The 22,959-nt window shown below is 46.2% G+C and overlaps 1 protein-coding gene across 22 annotated transcripts in view; it reads left to right on the top strand.

Annotated features, from left to right (window-relative positions):
- The window catches only part of NRXN3 (neurexin 3), a 1,012,648-nt gene that overhangs the window by 62,382 nt on the left and 927,307 nt on the right, over positions 1–22,959 (top strand). For all 22 annotated transcript variants that reach the window (XM_066997130.1, XM_066997141.1, XM_066997143.1 and 19 more), the window contains one exon: positions 10,377–11,649. In XM_066997130.1, coding sequence (XP_066853231.1) covers positions 10,941–11,649 — 709 coding nt within the window. In that variant the 5' untranslated portion in view covers positions 10,377–10,940. The remainder of the gene's footprint in view (positions 1–10,376; positions 11,650–22,959) is intronic.

Consider the following 22,959-nt stretch of genomic DNA (forward strand, 5'->3'; position numbering starts at 1 on the left):
AGAAGAATCATGGCCCGTCCTGGTGAGGGGGTTTGTGGTGTTTCATTTAGAAACTAGGGCTAATCCCCCAGCGTTTCTCATCGGCTACCAATTTGCTACCAGCTAGCAAAAGCTTTTAGAGCCATTTACGTGGAAAGAGGAGATAAAAATCAGTGCCACCACTTCACCACCAATCTGCAGAGCTGCGCAGAGCTTCCCAGCCAGACGCCGAGCCCAGCACCGGGCTTGGAGTGATGGGGAAAAAGTGGGCGCTGCTAGCAAGAGCTGCTCTTAATGTTTTTGTCAAAATAATGGCTTTTCAGACTGTGAAAACAATGTTAGCAGAAAGGATGTATTATTCAGAATGTGCAGATTATTGTTGAAAGGGGGGAAAATACATTTAAAATTGATTTGAAATGAAAAGTTATGCAATTGCTAGGAATGAAGCTATTTATATAGTAGTCTCAGTTTTCCCACTTTTCCTATTCTGTGCTCCTTTCCCAGAAGAAATAAAAGAAATAGCAAATAATGTCTGGAAGTTACTATAACGAAAGCCAGTTAAATAGGAATATTTCCTTTTTTAATTAAAACCTGAAAATTCAATGAAAATGCCTTAACATAATACGTTTTTTTTTTGTTGTTGTTCTTTTCACTAGTGTCTTTCATAGCAAACAATTGTCCCTTGTCAGCTGTATTGCTAACAGTATGGAAATATTTAGTACATCAAAGCACAACGTAACAGAGATGTTTTCAGGCCCTTGATCACATCTGTACCTTCAGAGAGTCCGTCCTGGCCATTTGCAGAAATCAAGTCTTTTCCCCATCCTCCCTCTCTTGCTTTCTCTCTTTTTTTTCCCCTATTTTTAAAATATGTGAGTTTGGATCCTGACTCAAGCAGGTCGAGCTGGGATTTTGAATTCGCAGCCCAGTCACTCAGAATGTCAATTGTCTTCCAGGGCACTGCACTGTGAGTCCCAAGGCTGGAAGCTCTTTAAAAGACCGTCTGACTTTTAAAGGAACATTTGTGGGAGAATATATATCTTTTAGGTCTTTCCGAATCTACCAAGTGTGATTGATTTATCAATATGCAACAAGTAAAGCTTATCTAAAGCATGTCTTCTCCACTGGTGTTATAACACTTCATTAGAAAATGTGAAATAATTTCTAAAAGCGATGATTTCCATACCACTGTTGTTAGCTCCCCCCTGCCTTGGCTCACCTGAAATATTAAGCTGGCTGCAGCAGCTTTTGCATTCTGGGTCTGTGGCCCAGGCTCTCTGCTGCCTAGTTTGGGGTTTTTGGCAATGACTTGCACGACAGAGGCAGAGGACAGAGCTGCGCCGGTGCAGTGTTCCCGGTCTGTGTCTCAGGTGGTGAAGGGCCAGTCCCTGTTAATTATTTTTATGATATGTTATAATATTATATTAATATTATTATTTTTTATTATATCATTTATTATTTTTTATTTTATTATTTTTATTATTTTATTTTATAAATATTTATAATATTATTATTCCAGCATTTAACTTGGCTCCCTGAAAGCCATTCCTGTTTGTCTGTAAACAGAGCCTCAGTTACTTCAGGTGCTGAGCAATTGCTCTGAATGTCCCCTGGGCTGTCCGCAGCCCCTCACAGCTCCTTGCTAGGTTTGTGTGTTAGTGTTTGCTTTGCAGGAAGCTGAGGAGGAAGTTTTGTGTGAGATTATGAAGTCGGAATAAAATAGAGTGCTACATGTTATGTAATGGGAAAAGGCTCTGTAAATCTTTAGATGTCTGTGGGCCTTTTATTTCCTTCCCAAGTGGATGCTGCTTATTTTCACTTGAGCCACCAGTCAATAGGGGATGGATGACCAAATGAATTACTGGACATGTTAATGACAGGGAGCTCTGGCCAGGTGCAATGTTCCCGTCTATGCATGATATGTTTCAGTAAAAATAGACAAACCAAGCCAATAGCATCTGTCTTCACTTTCAGTCATAACCTAGCGTGATGCTTAAAATCATGCAAACGTCTCTGACTTAGTGGAAATCAGGTTCAGGAGTGTAAAAGTGTGGTGAACAAAGTGGGAATTCACTGTGATTTATAAGTGTTTGAAAGATTTAATTTAACTTTTTGTATTAATTCTAGCCTTTTGGATAGTCCTTGTGAGTTTTTTTTTTTTTTTTTCGAACTAGTGCACACTAGCTGGAGTGTAGAGGCACTTTAACAGAAAATCACAATTATTAATGTGTACTCAGTGCCTAGGAGCTCTGTTCTTGACTGTGTTGTGCTAGGTTCTGTCACAGGGTAGAAGCTGCTCTTGCTTATGAAGGACTTACAAAACGCATGTGTGAGGAAGAAGCAGATGGATAGACAGACAGACAGGAAGAACAAGGTGTTATTTATTGGTGTGCCAGCCATTAGTTTTCTGTTGTTGCTTTGTATTTTCTGTACTTTTTCTCTACTTTTTCCTAATGCCAAGTAGCTGGTAAAACAGTGCGACAGGGACTGTTTTCCTCTTCTGGCTGCAAAGGTGGGAGACCCACACACTCCAGCTGTGTCCTCTGAGGGGTGTCTGATGCAAGCATCCCTCTGTGGTGTCACATCTGTTCTGGGGGAAAAACACAACCATTTGGACTGTTAGTCTCAGGAAGATCTTCTTGGGAGTGGCCTTTCTTTCAGGCATTGGTGACACACTCAAACGCCAGTTTTCAGCACCGGGGAGCACATTTTCAAGAGTTGGCTTTTATTCAAACGGGAATACGATGTGTGTGTCGGATACAGAATCTGGAAGAAGTTTTGCCGCTTATCAGTAGCGCCAGCACTGCAAGTTCACAGAGTCCCCTGCTGCGGTGTGTGCAGCTCCCTTCTGTGCCCTTGGTCTATTAGGAGCTGGAGGAATAAACAGTGCTGCAGATCCATCCAGGCTTCGTGGTGGCAGAAAGGAGAGCACGCGGGGGACGGAGGACCAACTACTGGAGGAGCGAAATAAATGATAACGATTCGGAGCTCTCCAGTTGTTGGCTTTAAAAGTCTTTAGAATAGCGGGTACTCTTCGTTCTGTTTTAAAGATGGTGGAATTGAGGGAAGGCCAGTGTTCCCAGCACAGCTGCCCTGGGAATTACAATAAAAGCTGTTAGGTTTGCAGAAATCGCTCTCCTGGTTAGTACCAGCGCGGAGATGGGGGAGTCTGGCTTCTCCTGCGTGGCAGTACAGAGCAATAACTGCTCAGCTGCTGCCAACGCTTCCTTTTAGCTAGTCCTTGTTAGTGGAGAGTTTGTGGTAATGGGAGTAATTAACACACTGGGAGTCATTTCTGTGTCCTGGAAGGGAACAGAAAGCCATCAGAGCAGCCCCAGACATGATTGCTCTGCAGGGTTATTTTCTCTCTCTCTTTCTTTCTTTCCATTGTGCTTGGGTTTTGATTTTTCTTCTTTGTGTTAAGAAAGCTGGAGAGCTGAAATGGTCTGTAAATTGCATTCCTGCTGAGCTTGGGCTAGGTAGGCTAGTTAAAGGTCAGTCTCGTGGACTACATGGACTCCTCTCATGGGTTGGGGAGAGTGTTTAAGAAGGGAGTCGCGCTGTCCCTTGTGGCTTCTTTAACCCTTCTTCTTCTGGTGTGGCTTCGGAGAGCTCTGCTTCTGGACGGACTTTAGGAGGCCCAGGAGGTGAGACCCTTGGAGGGTGGCTTTACAAAATATTGACTCTTCCAACGGCCAGGTGGCTGTGAAGTGTGAGGCTGTGCTGCCAGGGTCCTGTGCCTGCTGCTGAAATGAGCACATTACAAGCTGGCTCATATCCCTTCTGAGGCCACTGGTGGCATTCCAGCGGCGTGTCTTGCGAGAGACGAGGGCATGGGAGCTCAGCTCCCCGATGCATGATTACCCAGTTGGGTATTACACATGCCCAGACAATAGTGTTCCTGGAGGTGAGCTCCAGGAGGGGACTTGCAGCAAACCCTTGCCTTCCTGACTGAGAACAGGGGACAGGGTGTTGTGCTTTAACCCGGCAGGCAGCTCAGTACCACGCAGCTCGCTCTCCCCAGGTGGAGTGCGGGATAGAACCAGAAAGGTAAAAGTGCGAGAACTCGTGGGCTGAGATAAGGACAGCTCACCAGGTAAAGCAAAACCACGCATGCAAGCAAAGCAAACCAAGGAATCCGTTCACTGCTTTCTGCCGGCAGGCAGGTGCTCAGCCGCTCCCAGGACAGCAGGGCTCATCGTGCGTGGTGGTTTCTTGGGAAGCCAGACACCACCACCACCAATGTCCCTTCCTCCTCCTTTCCTCCCAGCTCTTATTACTCAGCACAGTGCCACATGGCATGGGGACACCCCTCTGGTCAGCCTGGGCCAGCTGTCCTGGCTGTGTTCCCTCCTGCTCCTGGGGCACCCCCGGCCTCCCCGCTGGCAGGGCAGCACCAGGAACAGGGAAGTCCTTGACCCAATGTAAGTGCTGCTCTGCAACAATTAAAATATTGGTGTGTTATTGATGCTTTGTTCTTCAATGTTCCAAAACACGCCATTGTACAGGCCATTACAGAGAAAATTAACTCTATCCAGCTGAAACCATGATGCAGGGAGAAGCAGGGCAATGGGCTTAACCTGCTTGATTGCAAACCGGGTGTCTGGGTACTGGGAAATGAACCGGCCAACCACCACCAGATCTCAAGTGACAGGGTATGCACGTGCGTGTATGTTTCTTAGTCTACTGGAGGGGAATGGAGACAAAGAGAGTCTAGCTTTTGAATCTAGTATTTTTTTTTTCCTTTTAAGAGGACACTTTTGGATTGCAACCTTAGACCTCCCCTCCTGAATGGTAGCATCTCCTGTTCTTGCATTTTGCTTTGATACGAGCTTTTTGCTACTGTCTCCTAGGGAGCTCTGCACTGAATTCAGATAAGGAGAATCAAGCGAATCCATATTCACTTTCCAGCATGGAAAAGCTAAGCCTGCACATTATACCAGTGGTGGAAAAAAACTATGATCATAAGAGTAGACATCCTCTCTTTGGGCGTGTGGTGGAGCAAAGGCATGTACAATTCCCACAGGGATGTTGGAGACTGGCATGAATACTGTATCCCTAGAAACTATCCAAAAGAGGTCCCCAGGTGCTCTGTGTCACCCCCAGTCCCCACTTAGAAGATGCTGGCCTTCATCCTCACGTGTTTCTCGACATCCAAGGTAAAGGCCTAAAGCTCCCCCGTTTCCTCTTCCACTTCCCTCCAGCAGCGTCATGTAAGATGCTGCCTCCTGTGAAGTTCTACCAACTTCAGCAGGAGCTGGGTGTGCTCAGCTTTCTACAAGACAAAGCCCCCATTTTCAACTGTGCTTGCAGCCACTTCCCTGAGGACAGCCCACCTTGCCTTATCCCTGACCCCTGCTAGCAGTGCAGTGCCGCCAAGCCCTCCCCTGGGTGTAGCTGTCCATGTCTATCTCCAGCCCAGTTTATTCATCACAGATCCACTGGCACCACCCCAGAGTTCTCTCCAGACCAGTAAGGGCTGAGCCAGAGTCCAGATTTATAGCTGAGATGCAGATGCTGCTAGAGGAATTAAAAACTAAATTAATTTGTGTGGTTTTCTCTGGTATTTTGAACTTCAGAGCTTCCCCGTCCCCTCTTGATTCTCTGTAAACATCTCACCATGCATTGTGGCTGAAGAAGCTATGAGATTGGGAGGATTTTTGTTCCCCACCCTTTTTTTCCCCCAGTGGTGGTAGTAACTCACGATGTCCCCATCTGCATTTTTTATTGGACGTTTTCTTTTCTTTTCTTTTTTTTTTCCCTTCCTTATTTTTTAGTCACAACTCAGCTGAGGATGGAGCAGGCAGAAAGATTTCTTCGTATGAAGAAATCTCTCTGTGGAGTTCCGCACTCAAGGCCTTAGCCAAAAGGATCCTGTTCCTCACCAGAGACCTGGATGAGTGAAGACAGGCTGAATAAATACTATTAATTCCCCATTTCTCTGCCTCTGGCAAGCCTGGCTTTTAATATCAATTATTGATTGTGAATCTCACTGGCTCCTCTCAAGCAGCATATGTCACAGAGCTGTAATGATCCGGTAGCTGTGCCTTGAGCCGCCTGTGGGAGTGCCGATGGAAGCAGAGCCGACACTGGGCCCTTCTTACCCCTTCTTAGAGCTCCTCTGCTTCAGTGGAGGCCAGGCAGAAGAGCAAAGCATTCTGTTTTCTGCTTTCCTAGAGAAGCCAAGGACAAGGGTGAATTTACATAGGGTATAAATTTGTGGATCTTAGATCACTAATGTATGTTTTTCACTCCACACGAAGCATGGCATAATGAGTGGTTTTGGCTGAGGAAGGGGGTGGCACCAGGGGACACTGAGCGTCTCTGATCGGTGTCAGTGGGGTTTTGTCCAGAATCCTTGAGTGACAGGATGCATGCAGGCTCGCTCTGGGCTGCTGTGCTAGGAGTTTGCGAGGGAAGCCAGCCTGTCCCTGGCTTCATCCAACTCCATTATTCTTTCTGCACTAGAAATTGCTGAAAATTACGCTTTTACAACCAAAAAATCCATCCCCAAGCAATTAGCAGGCAGGGAGGGAGCTGGCGAAGAGGAGGGAGGGCAGGGAGCAACAAACCCATCTCCTGCAACCTTTCCGCACGGCCAGGTAGATACGCGGCATGCCCAGCTTCCCTCTCCATTTCCCAAGCAGGTGCGTCGTGAGATGTTTGCGAAGATGTTAACCCCACATCCAGAGTGTGCCAGTCAGTAATTATGGAAATTAGTTGGCAATTAGGTAATGTCACTCACTCTCCGCGTACAGCCGCTAAGCAGTTGAGAGGCACTCCGATGCGGGCGAGACCCCCTCCCCGGGCTGCTGAGCGCGTGGCTCCCACCCCCTGGCGTTGGTCGGCTGCCCTCGAGCTTGGGAAGGGGCCCGGAGGTTGGCAGCCTGCTCGGGAAGTGGTGCAGCCCCAGCAGCAGCCCCGTGAGTGGGAAGTTGGAATAGGGCAGGCGGGTGTGTTTCCTACAGCGGGTCCCGCGTGTGCGAGGTGCTGAGCCGTCTGTTGGGCGTGTGGGCTGCTCGATGGCTCAGCTCTCGGGGGAAGTGCAGGCTGCTGGCGTGCAGTGGAGGTGACTTGGTGGCTACCTCATTCCTTCAGGGCACCAAGTGCCTAAAATGCTCTGCAAAGACCTCGCCTACTGGTCTGTTGAAGGGCTGATCGCATCAGCCTGGCTCTCGTTTCGTGCTGCTAGCTCACATTAAGCCTAAAATATAACCCAGCACATACTTGTTATGTTGCTTTTCCATCTGATCAATAAGTGGAGCTGGAACAGGGGTGTTGCTGCTTCGTGCCTGGAAGAGGCGGCGACCATCATGAAGTCTTTTTCTGTCAGATGTGTTCACACTGTGACAAAGTTTGAGATTTCTCAGAGATAATATATATAAGAAAATACTATGGGATTCTATAGTTATTGTCCCAAATTGCAATGCATTGCTATGGTAGCAGCGTGCTGCGTGAGGCGGCTAGGGTAGTATTTATGCTAAAAATAAAATGGTAAGAGCAGAAAATTATTCGTTCTCGGTGTGTCTTGGAGGATCATTGTGGGGAATGGGTAAGGCACAGGTATGTTGTGTCAGGATTTGCTCTCTCAAGGTTCAGATTCGAGTCCTGGCCGGTGCTAAAACGAGCGCTGGGGTTCCTTGCAGGCCTGCTGCTGTGTGGCGAGGAGGAGCACGGCTCTGCAGGAGCCTCAGATGGCCCTGGCCTGCTCGCGGCTGGCTGTGGGCAGCCTTCCCAAAGCCTGCGCCGCAATGTCCAAAAGGCAGTGAAGCACCCCCAATTACTCCTGTATTTCATGATTTTTGTGTCGTCTTCATCTACCGAAAGAGCGCTGGCTCTGTCTTCTTTCAAAACAGATAGAGAGGGATTGCCCCGGATTCCCTCAGTCAACAGTTCTGTCCCTTTTTAACCATTTCTGCCTGATTTAAGTGTCCCTTGTTGACTGTGGCTTTGTCGGCACCTAATGAACACGTCTTGGTGTTACAGAGATCTGTACCGCAGAGGCAGCCCTGCTCCCTTTCCTGCTCCTTGGAAATACCCCAAGGATTGAAGCATCCCGTGGGGACTGAGGTTTCTGTGCATCTGTAAAACAGCCTGGGGTTGGGAGGCATAGGTGGGATTCTGTACAGGCATTTGGGCCGTACTGGGGCATTTGTATCTCATCTGTGACTGCCAGGGGAGTGTTCACATGATGCTAGGATGTGCGCCGTGTTCCACTGGTTCTCAAAGAGTTATTCCTTTAAAACAGGGAGAGCCGGGTGGCCAGGCTGGGGGCTACGCCTGGCGCAGGTGCTGCAACCCGCCCTGCCCAGGGGAATCGGGAGCTGCTGTGAGCGCCCCTGGGGGTGGCGGGTGCCACGCTGGGCTGAGCACAGAGCCGGCTGACGGAGCACTGGGTTCTGCTGCGGTGCTGGTAACGGTTCTGGGGAGCCGGGAGCTGCTGGGCGCACATCGCTGGCTAATTTACACACATTATTATATTCCTATTCCCATCTCATCAATAATTCCGGGCTTGGGTCATCACTTTCTCTCTTCCCTCCCTCTCACTCTATTCTCCTTCTCCATAAATCATGGGCTATTTTAGCGGACCCACTGGGGAGCACAGAGGAGAAAGGTGAATGGACAAGAGCCACATGCTTTTTCCTCCAGTTGATTTTTAAAGCCCCCCGCAAAAAAACATGAATTGAGCCAACACTGTAATTATTGGGATGACAGATGATTTTAGCATTTGGATCTGTTTTTTCTTTTTCTCCCTTTTACACCTCTCCTAACACCTCCTTTTTCCTCTTTCTATTCTCCTGAGCCAAGCTGTTAACAATTAAAAGGAATTATCTTCCCTCTGGTTTTGACTTGATTTTATTTGTGTTTATAGCAGTTTAGCTAACAAGCTCCACTCAGGCAGCTGCAGGGAACAGGCCTGGTTTCCACTGGGCACTGAAAGCTCACGTTACTCTCTAGCTTGCAGGTTTTCTTTTAATTGATCCGTTTTGTTTTGTAAGTGACTTGCTTTTTGTGCTGGCTAAATTTGCCAGATTGGCAGCCCTGGAGACATACGGCTTCTGCAGGTCCCTGGGGCAGGTAAGGTAGAGGCCGTGACTGGGCGAGCTGTCCCCTCCTTTGCCTGGTGATTCTCCTCCAGCTTAAGCTCTGCCCTTACCAGGCAGAGTTTTTAATGCACTGCCCGTTTCTGCAGTGTCTGGGGGTCACCTCCTTTGGAGCGAGGTGGGTGGCAGGGTTGAAAGGCACCTGCTAGGAGCAACAGCCCCAGCCGCGCTCATCATTCACAATGCAAAACACCTGTCCCAAGCAAAATGCTGTCTCACAATATCTGTGACCCAGTTTGTGAAATCCGTGCTTGTGCTGTCTTCTGTGAGGTTGAAGGCCTTGATTCTCATCACCTTCTTTCCCGCTTTGTATCTGTGCTAGCGTTAGCAGTTCCCAGATCTTTTCTCATGCCCAGCCTGTGAACAAGCACCTTTGTTAATGGAAAACATTTTTTAAAGCAGGATTTTCAAAGAATGAGCCTAGCTTTGTGCTGTCGTTACTTGTCATCTTTAAACATCCTCCTACCCTAGGCATACAGTCACCCACATGCAAATAGGCAGAAGTGAATTATATCCCAGTGCTAACAGGTGTAGCTCCTGCTCGCTGAAGGCAGCTGGAATTGCTTGCTGTTAGCTAGGGGTGAATTTGGCCTTTTTGCCAAACCATTAGACCAGGATATGTGGTTAAGTGCTTAGACAGTTCTTATCATCTAAGCTACAAGTTTCCTATCATCTAAGCTGCAGGTTGCCATATATAATTTGCATAGCACATGTTTCCAGGTTGCAAAGGTCCCTGTTAGAGCCTCTGAAGTGTGCAAGACATGTAAAGTAAAAGCAGCTATTGCATGACAGCCTGACAGCGGGGTTGTCTTCTCTAACGCTTGCTTGGTGTGCTAGGAAGCATAATGAAAGCAATGGAAAGGGAAGTTTGGTTAATATCTTCCTTGCCGTGCATCAGCTCTTAGACTCTAAAGGATTGTGGTCTTTGCCCTAAGCATTTCCACTGAGAGGTAATAGTTAATGAGGAAGCTTCAGCAATGTTTCTCTCAGTGAAGTCACTGAGATTGCCTTCATCCAAGGGGGTAAAATCCTTTGGTGTATTTTTTCATTGCCCAGTGTTGTGGTTTGTGCAGATCCCTTGGTGAGTTCTCTATCTGGTCCTCTTAGTTTTGATGATGTAGATGTCCCTGGTGCTTTGAAGGACAGTATAGCCAACTGCAGGCCTGAAGAAGTGGCCAGAATATCAAGAAATGTAAATGAGTTACTGGACAAGACCTTAATAAGCTTCATGGTAAAAGTATGGCTAGTAGTGGGATCAACCTTTTCTTTTTTTTTCTTCCCTTGACCCCACAGGTCCTGCAAGCTCTCTGAGTGCCAAGCAGTGAATTATGGGCTGGATTGCCAGCAGTTCACCATGAAGATTGGCTTCACTTTTGCCCTCCCAAGGATCACGTACTTTATGAATTCACTTTCTCTTCCACCTCACTGCCACCTCCGTCAGTATTGTCATCCCTTCTAGGAAACCAGAATCTGAGGCTTGGGCTTTATTGCGGCCTTTCCTCCCTCCCAGGAACAACCAGTGTCACCTTTGTGTTCTACCAAAACAAACCACCGTGGGTTCTTTTGCCCTTCATGAAAGTACACCAGCTGGAGAAGTACCTTCATATACCCTGTACTTCTGAGATAAAGGCCTCTGGATCCTAAAGGATAATTGAGATCTTTGCTTGGAGAGGAGACACTTCTTCTCAGTCACGTGCCCTTGCTATCTCTCTTTCCACCTGCTCTCCCTCCCTCTGTCAATCTGTGCTCTCCTTCTCTTCCCGTTGGATTTAACAGATTCAGTGTTGACTGCTGGGGTTCTCCTCACAGTACCGTGGCTTTTGTTTTTCTCCTAGTGAAGAGCAGATTCTTGAAACAATGGGCTTCACTCTCCACTCCATCTACTTCACCTTGAAGGTGAGTTTGCTGCTGGGCTCCTTGCTGGGTCTCTGTTTGGGTCTGGAGTTCATGGGCATCCCCAACCAGTGGGCCCGCTACCTCCGCTGGGATGCCAGCACTAGGAGTGAACTCAGCTTCCAGTTCAAGACCAACGTCTCCGCTGGGCTGCTTCTCTACTTTGATGACGGTGGTGTCTGTGACTTCCTCTGTCTGTCCCTTGTCGATGGGCGCATCCAGCTGCAGTTCAGTGTGGACTGTGCAGAGACTACAGTTATCACAGACAAGCAGGTCAACGACAGCAACTGGCACTTCCTGATGGTCAGCCGCAATCACCTTCGGACAGTGCTAGTGCTGGACGGTGAAGCCAAGCCAGGCGAGGTGCGTCCCCAGCGCCAGTATATGAATATCGTCAGCGACCTTTTTGTGGGTGGAGTCCCATTGGACATCCGTCCTGCTGCCTTGACCCTTGATGGTGTTCTGAGTGAGCCTCCGTTTCAAGGATTTATCCTGGATCTGAAATACGGCAACTCTGAGCCGCAGCTCCTGGGCAGTCAAGGGGTCCGACTGGAAATGGAAGGGCTCTGCGCAGAAAACCCCTGTGAAAATGGTGGCACTTGCTTTCTTCTGGATGGCGAGCCACACTGTGACTGCTCAGCCACTGGGTATGCTGGCAAACTGTGTTCTGAAGGTAAGAAAATACATTTGTGCTTCCCATTGGTCTTTGTGCAATCCAAAGAGTTAATTTGTCACTCAGCAAGGCTGTGGCTGAGCTCTTATCCCTGCTGGTGGCTATCAGAGGAATTAAAGTTCCACCGTTCTTTTTCCAGCAGGAAATAATGAAATGGGAGTAGACGGTGGGCATGAGCAATTGCAAAAAGTGCCTTTTTGAAAGGATGCTGCATTTGTAGCATGGGCAGATTTTCATCAGCAACTTATTAATAAGGGTAGAAAATGTGAATCGGTGAACACACAAGTACCCTATGTTGATGCTGATAAAAGCATAGGTAAGAAATTATCTTAGCTATCTGGGTTAATTCCACAATTTGGTGGCCCTGAATGGAGTGTTGGTAAATTGAGTGAAGTGTTGGTAAAAATGAGCAATGTGTGTATGGCTAACGTAACTGCTTGACAGGACACTGCAAAAGTTAGGCCACCTTCGGCGTAAGCTGTTGCTCTCTGTGGAAGCCCCATTCTCCCTTTCAATTATTTGCATACTAATTGCTGAATGGCACCTTGATTGTTTTAGCATCCTTGATTAAATTGCTTTGAGACATGCTTAATGATCTCTTTTAATATTGCAAAAGGGAGAGGGATTTGTAGCCATTGTTTCATACTACTTTTTAAAATTTCAGTCCAGAAGGCTTAAGTAATGCAAACTGCATAATGAAGTGTATTTCAGGGTTCTTTCCTCGGTGTTTAGCAGTGCCATGGTAATTAACTCTGTATGTGCAAGAGACTTAAGTAAGTCGACTGGAAATCACAGTGTGAATTCAAGAATCTTATCACAGCATTTTTTGACATTTGAGTTTAAACACAACAGTTTGAGCTTAAGACAGAGATGAAACTGGGTAAGAAGAGTCCAATCTGAAGGGAAAAAAAAACACTGTCAAAATGGAAATACTTGCATTAATATCTTACATGTCATAACTACCATTCCCTAACTGCTTTTGGGAATGGAAGTGAATTAACTGGAATTTAGTAAGTGGAATGTGAGAAGTGCTGAAAGTAATGTCTACATACTGCTGATAGATAAACATAAAGGCAGTCAGTACCCCTACAGAAATACTGTGGTGGAGAAGCAAGCATGTTTCTATAGGAAGAGAGAGTTTGGAAAATAAACATGACATCTATATTTGCATTAATTTTAAGGTGCTATTAATGATAGAAGAAAATTTGCCTTTATATACAAATATAATAATAATATACATTATCATTGTACATAAGTCATCATTCTTGACCAAAATAGCCATCTTAGAGACAAGACTAATATGCCTTCTGGGAAAATATCAGCTGTATGTGCTATAGAGATCTACACTCTGATGGAGAAATACCTCCCTAATGCCAGTTTCCAGCATTTTTCAGGTACAGTAATAGAATTTGATGCATTTATTAATTATAAATAACAGTTTAAAGTACCGAAGTGCAACAATAAAATCACTTTCAGAATGACTGGTGAGGGACTGTCTACAGTGATTTTCCCCCCCATTTTTCTCCAAGTTTTCCAAACTAGACTTGTATTTTTATACTCCAAAGCTGTTTTTTTCCCCATTTTTTTGGTCAGCACTCATCTGGTCCATATCAGTAATGAGCCAGAACTGTTTCCTGTGCTTGAACCGTGAAGCATATGGAGCTGGTGAGACTGTTGGTTGTGACTGAGCACTTGAATAGCTGGGCTGTAGGGCCTGATCCTCATATGCTTACAGAGCAAAGACACCTCTTGTCTAAATGCAAGTTTTGGGTGATGGAAGATTGCAAGAGCCACAGAGGCACGTGGAGCCTGGATTGTAAAGATATAAGCCTCTTTATGCTGCTGGGATGATGGATCAAGATTTCACAGGTCAAGACATCAACAGCGTATGGTTTTCATCAAATGTCTGGAGAAAATACTGTGAGTGAGGCTTCTGTATACACACCTGTGGGGGCAATCTCAAGGCTTTGCTGGTGGGATTTCTGTATTTCCTGGGTGGGTGGAGCAAGATGAAATCCATCTTCTAATGAAACCAGGGATATTTCTGCTGTAGAGATCACGGATCAAGCAGTGCTATTGTTACCTTTTGAAGCCATGCGTCACCATTGCTGTTTGTTTCCTCTAGTGATTCATCAGTTTTCAGCCCAACCTTCTATTAAGAGTGAGCAGAGAAGTTTGTCACGATGTACCTTTTTAAATAAACATTTTTAACTCACTGTTAGCTGTGCTCTGTTTGCTCACACATACGATGCTGTGCAGAGAACTTTCCCGGTGGAACAAATGTAGATTTCCACAAACAATTACCACTTTGTCCAGGCCTGTTTTTTCTTGTATTACTTCATGGTGTCTATTTGGTTTATGTTAAAATTTTATAATCAGCCTTGTTTTCTGCCCCCTTTATTCTGCAACAGTGATGATTTCTGTGTGTTAAATGCTGTCGCCCAAAAATGTTACAGTGTCTGTGTAGACTGTGAGAAGGGGAAAAATAGAAGAAAAGCTGTTCAGTAAGTGGAAACAAGCAGACAAAGAAAAGTGGCAAGGAAACTAAAAATGAACCAAATGAAGTAAAGCTACCTTTTTGTTTGAGTTTGACAAACTTAGCAAACTTCAAAGATACTGTCTTGCAGTTGCCTGAATGTGGCAGGACCTCCATTGATTAACAGTAGGATGTGGTAGGAACAGCAGGACTGGATGCAGGCTCTTCCTGCCTGTGGCTTGATTGGCCATTAAGCATCTTGTATTTTCTTTGTTTGCTTTGTTCCAAGAGATTGAAATGTTTGTCACTGAAACTATTGCCTTTTATTTTATTTCCTTATCCTGCCTCTGGATGTTTGCAGGAATTCTGTTCAACATGGTATTTTGTTCTCAGTCGCGTTTTCGGAAGAGACATGCTCTTTCAACTGCACTTCAACTCCCTTTTTGGGGATATCTTCAACTCCATTACCGTATTTACTAGTCTGCAGTCTGTGTGTGTATTTTCATTTGGTCTTTCTCTGGCTCTTTTACTGGGAACTGATGGGATCCAATCAATAACAACTGTTTGAACAGCTAAATGCAGTATGTACCTTTTTCATAATGACTTCTCTTGACAGGGTCTAGGCCATTACTTGGCTATTGACTGATACCTATGTCTGCAGATGGTAAAACCACAGCACAATCATCTATTCTGTGGCCAAAGAAATAAAAAATAAATAGAGAGTGGAACCTCCTGATCACGTACTGTGACGGAACGAAGCTCCATTTGCAGTATTAGGGGTTATTGTGATGCAAAGTGAAGTTACAGTGAACCTCAGCAGAAAGCAACCATTCCACACTGAGACAAAACTGTAAATTCTGCCCAGAACATGCCCCAGTGTGCAGAACGCTTTTTAGCTCTTATTATGCATGCGGAGTTGCCAGGATTGTGTATGTCTAGGTAGCTACATGCCCAGATGGGTAGCTGAGCTGATCATTGCTGGTCACTGAGAATTACGATTTGTGTGCCTGAGTTTATACCATGGGTGTGCAAATGTGTGCACACTTTGGAAGATCCGGCCGTTTTGAATAAAACGTGATACTATTTTTACTGCACTTGGAGTAAACTGGTTCATTGAATCTGACAGCTCTGTAGGGTACAAAGGATGGCTGATTTGAGTAGCAATTAATTTGTATGTTTCTGGGCAATAGTGGCATTAGACATGAAAGCTGAAGTCAGAGACACCTTCCTCTCTAATAAACCTCATCAGTCTCTGTGAGATCAGGCGGCTGCCAAGACAATGCGGTTCCTGTAGAATTTGAGCAGCACAGATAGATACATTCATGTCAGTGAAAAAAAAAAATAAAACAACCCAGAAAACACAAATCAAGAATGTTCTCATTCCCTACGCAAATTTTGCCCACAGTGCTGCTGCAGCAGCCAGTTGCGCGTGCTCACATCTCCTGTTCAGGACCACGCCGCCTTGCTTAGTCTGCTAGAAATTCTCTCTTCCTCTGCCACCGAGGTGCGGAGGGTGAGTCCACTGATGCAGAAAGTGAGTGCAGCATCCTACGTACAGCAGTGGTTTGGCCCATGACCTCGCCCCTCTCCTAGGCCTCTTCTGGACTTTGTGGTGAAGGTGAACAGAAGATGTGCTTAGACGTGACATTAACTCTGCTTGTAGTTGCAGAACCAAGACGTTGATGTGATCACCAGCTTCACAAAGCACCATGCTGAAGCCTTTGTGTTGCCTGCAGGGGCTGTTTCTAAACGAAGCCTGAATAGGGGCCTGATTGCACCTCTTCCCTTGATTACAGAGCAAGATTTCCTGGGGATGCTGCCTGCTGAATGACAGAGGAGCCCGTTGCTCTGTAATTATCACACTTTTAACTGCAGCGGGAACAGATTTTTCTATAGCCCCTCAGCTTCGTTTAAAGAGACAAGTTACTGCAGGATTTATCCTCCACCTGCCCCTTTGGAGCAGCCAGTTTTGGCTGCATCTAAAAGGACGGCCGAGCCTTCCTTGTAATCACCGTATCTCCCCGCGAGCCACCCCGAACTCTGTAACACTAAGGGCTAATTTGGCGCTTTGCCATGAGCCTGATGGGTGCAGTTAATTTGCATATGCATTTACATACATTTTGTAATCAGAAACAAATGAACATGACCATAATATTTGCTTCCACTTGCATATTCCTTGATAGATGAATATAAATTGGTTTTCGGTGGATTCACCAGCAATAAACAGCTGCAGACCCTCCATTTGGTCCTGTGCTCTGCACTTCCAGGACAGCAGGCAGCTCTGGGGGGCCCAGATCTTCACTCACCAGTGCAGAGCTCCAGAATTGATGGTCTCCAAGGGCTGTGGAGTAAATGTTGCAAGAGGCAAAGCTGTTCTTTTATGACACTTCGTATGCCCCAGCTCTGGCCATTGAGCAGAACGCCAAGAAGAGCCCTGCTCCTGACATAGCTCTGCAGCAGCAAGTTTATTTTTTCCCAGCTCTTTCTCTTGATCGTTCTTCTTGGATTAAGTTCATTTGGTTCTATTTAAAACAGTATTTTTTTTTCCAGTCTGGTTGTAATTTTTTGATGCGACGCCAGATGGGCACCAGAGAAAGATGATGTGTTAAGATATTAATTAATGTTTGCAAAGTGCTTTGAAACTCCAAAGTGCAGTTTAAGCGTTGTCTGTTACTCTTAATAATGAACACCAAAAGTGAGCAGGAGCCACAGCGTTTCGGTTGGGATCCAACACACCCCTACACAGAAATGGCCCAGGTCCCACATCCCCTGCCGAGCGGGGGCTGCGGCAGCTCCAGGCCTGGCCGGGTTTGCTTCCTCCCTCCCCTGCTTTCGGTGCAGGGGAGCCGCAGGGAGATGGCAGGCCCCTGTAGGAGGCGTGCCCCTGGTTCGGTCTCGCTGCAATACATGCTGACAGCTATATTCTTCTTGTTTCCTTCTTCTGTATTATAGATGACCATGAGGCTACGGTCCTTTTCTGCTTGATTGCAGATCAGCTGCAGCCCTCAGGCAGCAGACCAGTTGTAGCCCTCACTCAGGCTAAGCCTGGGCATCGCCCTTGCTGGAAGGAGGCAAACTGCAGTTGGTACAGAATCAGACCGCCGCTTGGTGGGAGCTGGTGAAGGGTGAGAGCAGTTTGTAGGCGAGGAGGAGGTGGGACTGGGGTAAAAACAGGATGAAAATGTTACGTTTTGAAAGAGTAAGCCATAGCTCACAGAGGCTGTTTCCAGCAGCTATTCAGTCCTGCTGTTACCTGCCGCACGGTGTAAGAGAACAGTGCTAGGCTGGCTCTGAGAGGAGATCTGAATGGGCTGAGTGAGCTTCTGGAAGACTGAATCTGGCTGGAGTTTAGATACCAGCTCCCTCTGTCAGCCTGCAGACCAGCCTGGTGGCTCCTGCTCCTTCCCAACCTGTGCACAGCTATGACCTAAACTGAATTTTGGGGTGTTAGTAAGAAAATATTTAAAAGAAATAAAAAGAACTCATAATAATTATGAAAGTGAGTGGAGCCAAAAATTTCCCTTTCCAACTTAGGGAAAGGAAGGGTGGAGAAGATTACTTGATTTCAGGAGGAAGGTTTATTTTCCTTTGTTTTTCCCTGGAAAAAAAAAAAGGAAAAAAAAGAAAGCGTTGGCCTAGTATTACTGTCCAGGCTTCTGCTGAGCTAGGCAGCCTGTCACGGAGGTCAATCAGCAGTGAGTACAGCCCCAAGCAAGACAGCACATGCTCTAGCCTTGCTTTCATCTGTACTCCAGGATGGAGGCGTGCAGGTCATTTGCCACAGGGTAATTTTTGTTAAGTTCTGGTGGAAAATGGGGGAAATAGTCCTCCTGGAAACCTTGAGGATGCTGGCAACCACACGAGAAAGCTGCAGGGGAAGAAGCGGAGGAGGACGTCCGTCCAGCAAGCTCTGGCACTGCTGACAGAAGATGGGCCTCGGCACGTCGGCCTCGGCACTGAGCGCTCCCTGGCCTGGGAGGAGGTGGTGATCCACGTGACGAAATGGTAGAGCAGCCACCTGTCCTGGCTGGCTCCTGATCTCACTTCACCTCTTGTTCCTTTGCTGACCCACTTTGAACTCGATGGATAGCAAAGCTTCTTTCTGCACCTCTAGAAAACACGGCAACTGCCATGTTATTGCTGTCCAGAGACAGCAAGGTGGTTTTGGGGTGTATGCGTGTGTCTCTCCCACAATCCTTCATTGCAGACAAGTTACTGCCCTTGTAAACCCGCCCTGCAGGGCAAAGCATTTCCCCTCGCTCTACCTGTGAATGGGTCCAGGAGCTGACAGCTGGGTGCAGAGCAGCCCAAGGGCTGAGGCAGGTAGGTGTGAGACGCAGGGAGGGCTCTGAGTGTCACACACTACTTGAATACGTTTTGTATTTGAGTGCATTTGTTCTGAAATGGGGCTGGGACCTGTGTACACTGGTTTCTTACTTTATGTTGCTGATGGCGTTGCTGGTAATGCTGTTTCAGCTGGCCAGACCCTGTCTACACATGCAGTTGCTCACCCTGCTATCCTGAAAGGAGGCCAGGGTGCAATGTGTAAAGGAAGCGGATTGGTGCAGCAGAACTTTATCTTTGGCAGGAAAGGGTGGTGTGGTCATTAAGGCATTAGTTGAGTACCTGAGACTAATTTCCAGTTCTGCCACAGGCTTCCAGTATCCCCAGGATGATTTGCTGGCAGGCTGAAGGACTCAGGATTGAATTGCCTGAGCTTACTTCAGAGGGGGTATGTACTGGGTTACCCTCTGTGCTTCATTTCCTATATCTGAAGTATGTAATCAATGGGTCTTCCTATCTTAGTTATTAAGGACCTCACACCATGCTGTATGACAAAGATAGAGCCATATAAATAGCAGGACAGGTAAATTGTGGTAATTCATGAGCACCCAGTACAATGACCTGGTTTGACTGATGGTTTTCTGACTTGGCTTGCAGTTAAAAATTAAGGTAGCTTTCCTTGTTGAGTAAACCGTGTCTGAGGAGCGTTCCTCTTCCTTCCTTTTGACTGAAGTCCCCCAGTTTCCTGCAGCTTTGTGCACTGTCATGCTATGTGCGCTTGGAGCCTTCCCAGGCCAGGCTGCAGCTGCGCTGCTGAAGACAGAGCCCCAGCAGCAGTGTAGGCTGTTGGGTGACACCGAGCAGATGCTGCACTGCAGGGCGCTGATAGGAGCGATGGGAGAAGGAGAACTTATGACTTTTTTCACGTGTCCCATGCGCTCCACTGGCTCTCCCCAGATGCCCTCTGTCGTGATCCCCAGGCGCTGATGAGATGCTTTTCCTTGTGCAGTGCCCCACCTCTGCCTACCTGTCTGCCTTGGTGCTATCCCTACTACAGCTGCTGCTTCCAGCCTGGCCCCTTTTGCTCTCCATGCTCAACTCAACTCGACCTTGGGCTGTCAGGGAAAGCAGGGAGGGTATAAAAGGCCACTAGAGCAGAATTGCAGAGTTTGCTCTTCTGTTCTTGCATAAATCATTGCATAAAAAGCAGGACAACAGAGTAGAACAACTCTGCGTAGTTTCTGAGTGCTTTAATTAGCGCAAAGCTGGCAAGTGTTTTGTGTTTCTTAGGCGCTGAAAAGGAAAGTAAAATCTTGCTGTATTTCTCTTCCTGTAAGCTCTCGCCATTGCAAGTCTAACTGCTTATGAGATGTAGCCAGTGTATTTGTAGCTGATCGGCAGTTTGCTATGTAGGCCAAGGAGGGAAGGTGTGCCTTGTTATCAGGATTTACTCTTCAGGTGTGATCTCCCTCTTCTTGCTCATGGAATCCAACCAGCAAAGTAACCTGAGTGAAATGATGGGCTGGGTTGGCTCTGAGTATTTGACAGAGACTTGTATCAGAACGGAAGAAACAGTTCGCTGGTGGATGCAGAAATTGTAGGTTAAAACCTGACTTCAATCTCTAAAGCTGCTGGCATGCCCCAGAGCTTACTTGGCTGCTGCTTATTCAGAAGCCTTTCTCAGACTGCAAAGTCCCATGGGTGGATTTTCATTTCTTCTCCGTTTGTTGCCTTAGTACTCGAGAAAAATGACACTCTCTGAGTTTTCCAAACCTCTGGTGTGTCTCTGCACACGTGTTTGATTTTCTGGTCTTTCCTGCTGCTTCCATCCTGCCAGCTCAGCTTTCAGGGCCAGAGTGCCTCTCAGTACCTTTCTCTTCAAGGCAATATAGGAGAAATCCGAGGAGCTCAAGGCAGGTTTGTCCGCTGAGGCTGCTCAGAAACCACAGCTGAAGCAGAGATGGCTAGCAGAGATGAGAGCAGCTTGTGTTGTGATCTGTGAATTTCATAGCTCAGTGGTGTTTGCAGCTAAATTCCTTAAGCTCCTTTCTGTATGTGGCTGAAAATATATTGCTTATATTCCCCCAAGATTTTTTTTATATGGGGAAGAAGCCTGTGGTATCATTTCGTAATAAATTGCTCTTAAAAACAAAACAAAACCAGCACCAACAAAAAAGTGAGCCTGGTGAAGAGGAAAGGAGAGAAAACTGAGAGATTAAATTGCTTGTCTAGGACCACCTGAAAGACAAAGCTTGGGAAGTAGCCAGAATTTCTGTGTTTTGTCTTCTGTCTTTTGCCCTTCCCTCTGTGGCTCCTGCTAGAGCTGCCTTGGGACTCGCGGCTGTAGGAAGGGGTTTGCTGCACAAAGGGGCTGCCCTGCACGATTCTGGACAGATCTTTGGTGGAGCTGGGGATCTGTGCAGGTTCCTGTTATTCAGATAGTTTTGACTTTAAGGAAAATAACAGCAGATCAGTGAACATGAAAAAAAAAAAAACAAACATTAAAAAAAAAGGTATAGATTGGATATGTTGCCATCAGGAAGCAGTAGCCTTGCTACATCTGTCATAGAGGTATATTTATTTTAGTGTCAAAGATGAGGCATGACTAATGCGAGCGTGTCCAGCTTAAAATTTGCTAGCTCTGGTACTGGTGGCTGTGTGATCATGGCAGCATGGAAGGTAGTCATGTAGTGATAGCGGTATGGCTGTAAGTTTATTACTGAGTAGAAGAAGAAAGTTTTCCGAGAAAAATATTGGATGTTGTAGAAAATGGCGAAATCCGCTTTTCAGAGTTCCTCTAGTGGGCATTGCACTGTTGGAGAGCTGTTTTTTTTTTTTTTTTTAATAATTAAAAATAGAACAACAAACATTAGGACTTTGAAGATCAAATTGTAATTTAGGTTACTGTCTTAGTTGTTTCCTCCTAAACTCTTTATTTTCTTTTGTTACTTCAGCTGAGATGCTCAGCTGCACCTCAGCTGCAGCAATGAACCCATCTACAACAAACCCCAACAGCTGCTGGGCTTAAACAAATACTGAGCATACATACCTATGCACTTTACTTCACATCTTGCAGTTAAATCTATAGGTAAGGCAGTCTGGTTTTGGACTGCCCTTATCCTGTGGCATGTTCTACTGAAAGACATGTGAAGCAACATTTAGACCAGCTAAGGCATGTCAGAATAAGACAGCTTGGAAATGTTTTTCCTCAACAGAAATAGTGTTTTCATTCAAGTCAAAATATTTAGAAAAATACTCATTTTGATGATAGCAGAAAAAGAGATTCATTTTTATTTCATGGAATTTTTGGATTCTGACTTTGTATAAAATATAATCTGTATCAATTGTCCATATATTTCTACCTTATTTTATAACTTAATAGCATCATTGTCCCTAGTGAGCACACTAATGATATATTCCTAAAAATTGGAAGTGTTTTAAGGAAGAAACATATGCTCCTACACCAACTAAAAAGCTCTAATGAAACCCCGTGGACCGAATCCCATTCTGCTACAGCTGTGGGAACTGTTAGTCCCAGAAGTGGAGGCAGAAGGAAAGAACCTAGCATGGGTTAGACTTGACCAGAGAGGAGAACGGATTTCCAGCTCTCAGTGAGAGGAGCCTGGAGCACAGGTAGGGTGGTGATGAGTCACACCGATGCCCTTTGAAACCTCCCAGGAGGGAAGAGCGGTGTGAATCCATGTCGTCATTTAAGGTGACAGATCTGTAGGTACTGCTGGTTGTCAAGAACTCCACTAAATGAAGGGCCTGAGGAATGATCTTGGGTGGACAGGACTTGGGTGGGTTATTCCCCATACGACAGCTTAGATGTCCCAGTATAACTGAATAGTGCAGTCTCTCAATAGGGACAGTGAAGGCGGCAACGCTGCCTGTATTAAGGAAGAGCCACAACTGCTGATTAGAGAATTTGGGATTGTTAGCAGTTTGGTCTTCAGCTTTTTAGTGTGTTGAATTGAACCCAAGCAGTTTGCAATGTAGCTGGGCCTGATGACTGGGCAGTGGACATTTCCAGAGAGGCGCATAACAGATATCTCTCCATTCAAGATTTTTTTTTTTTTTTTTGAATTGCAGCCACCCCAAGCTGAGATTTGGGCTGGATGAGCAAGGCTCTGCCTTCAAAGATCTCTTGGGAATTGCACTTGTATGGCACGACAGCCATTCTTGAGCTCTGGGACGTTTTTCCCTGTCATTGCCACTGCCAGTGTGGAGGCTCCCAGTTTGCCTGAGGCAAAAGATATCTAAACCAAAGTACTCAGTAACAGATCCTCTATCTCGGGAGAACAATTGGCTGTGATTTCAGACCTCATTTGTCAATGGTGTTTAATTATAGCCCTGCTACCACTTACAGTGGAGGTCACCGCTCTGATGTAGGTCTGTTTAATGCTCCCTCTGGCTTTAAACATCTATGAATCTATATTCCACTATTTGGAGATATTTGTAACAGTCTTCACTAGTTTTCCTCCGGAGCTGAAGTTGCTAAGTTTCTTCTTGTTTACTTGACAAAATGTTGCTGTGGAAAGCAGACTAAA

The sequence above is a fragment of the Anser cygnoides genome, chromosome 5, assembly GCF_040182565.1.
Source record: "Anser cygnoides isolate HZ-2024a breed goose chromosome 5, Taihu_goose_T2T_genome, whole genome shotgun sequence".
Lineage (NCBI taxonomy): Eukaryota > Metazoa > Chordata > Aves > Anseriformes > Anatidae > Anser > Anser cygnoides.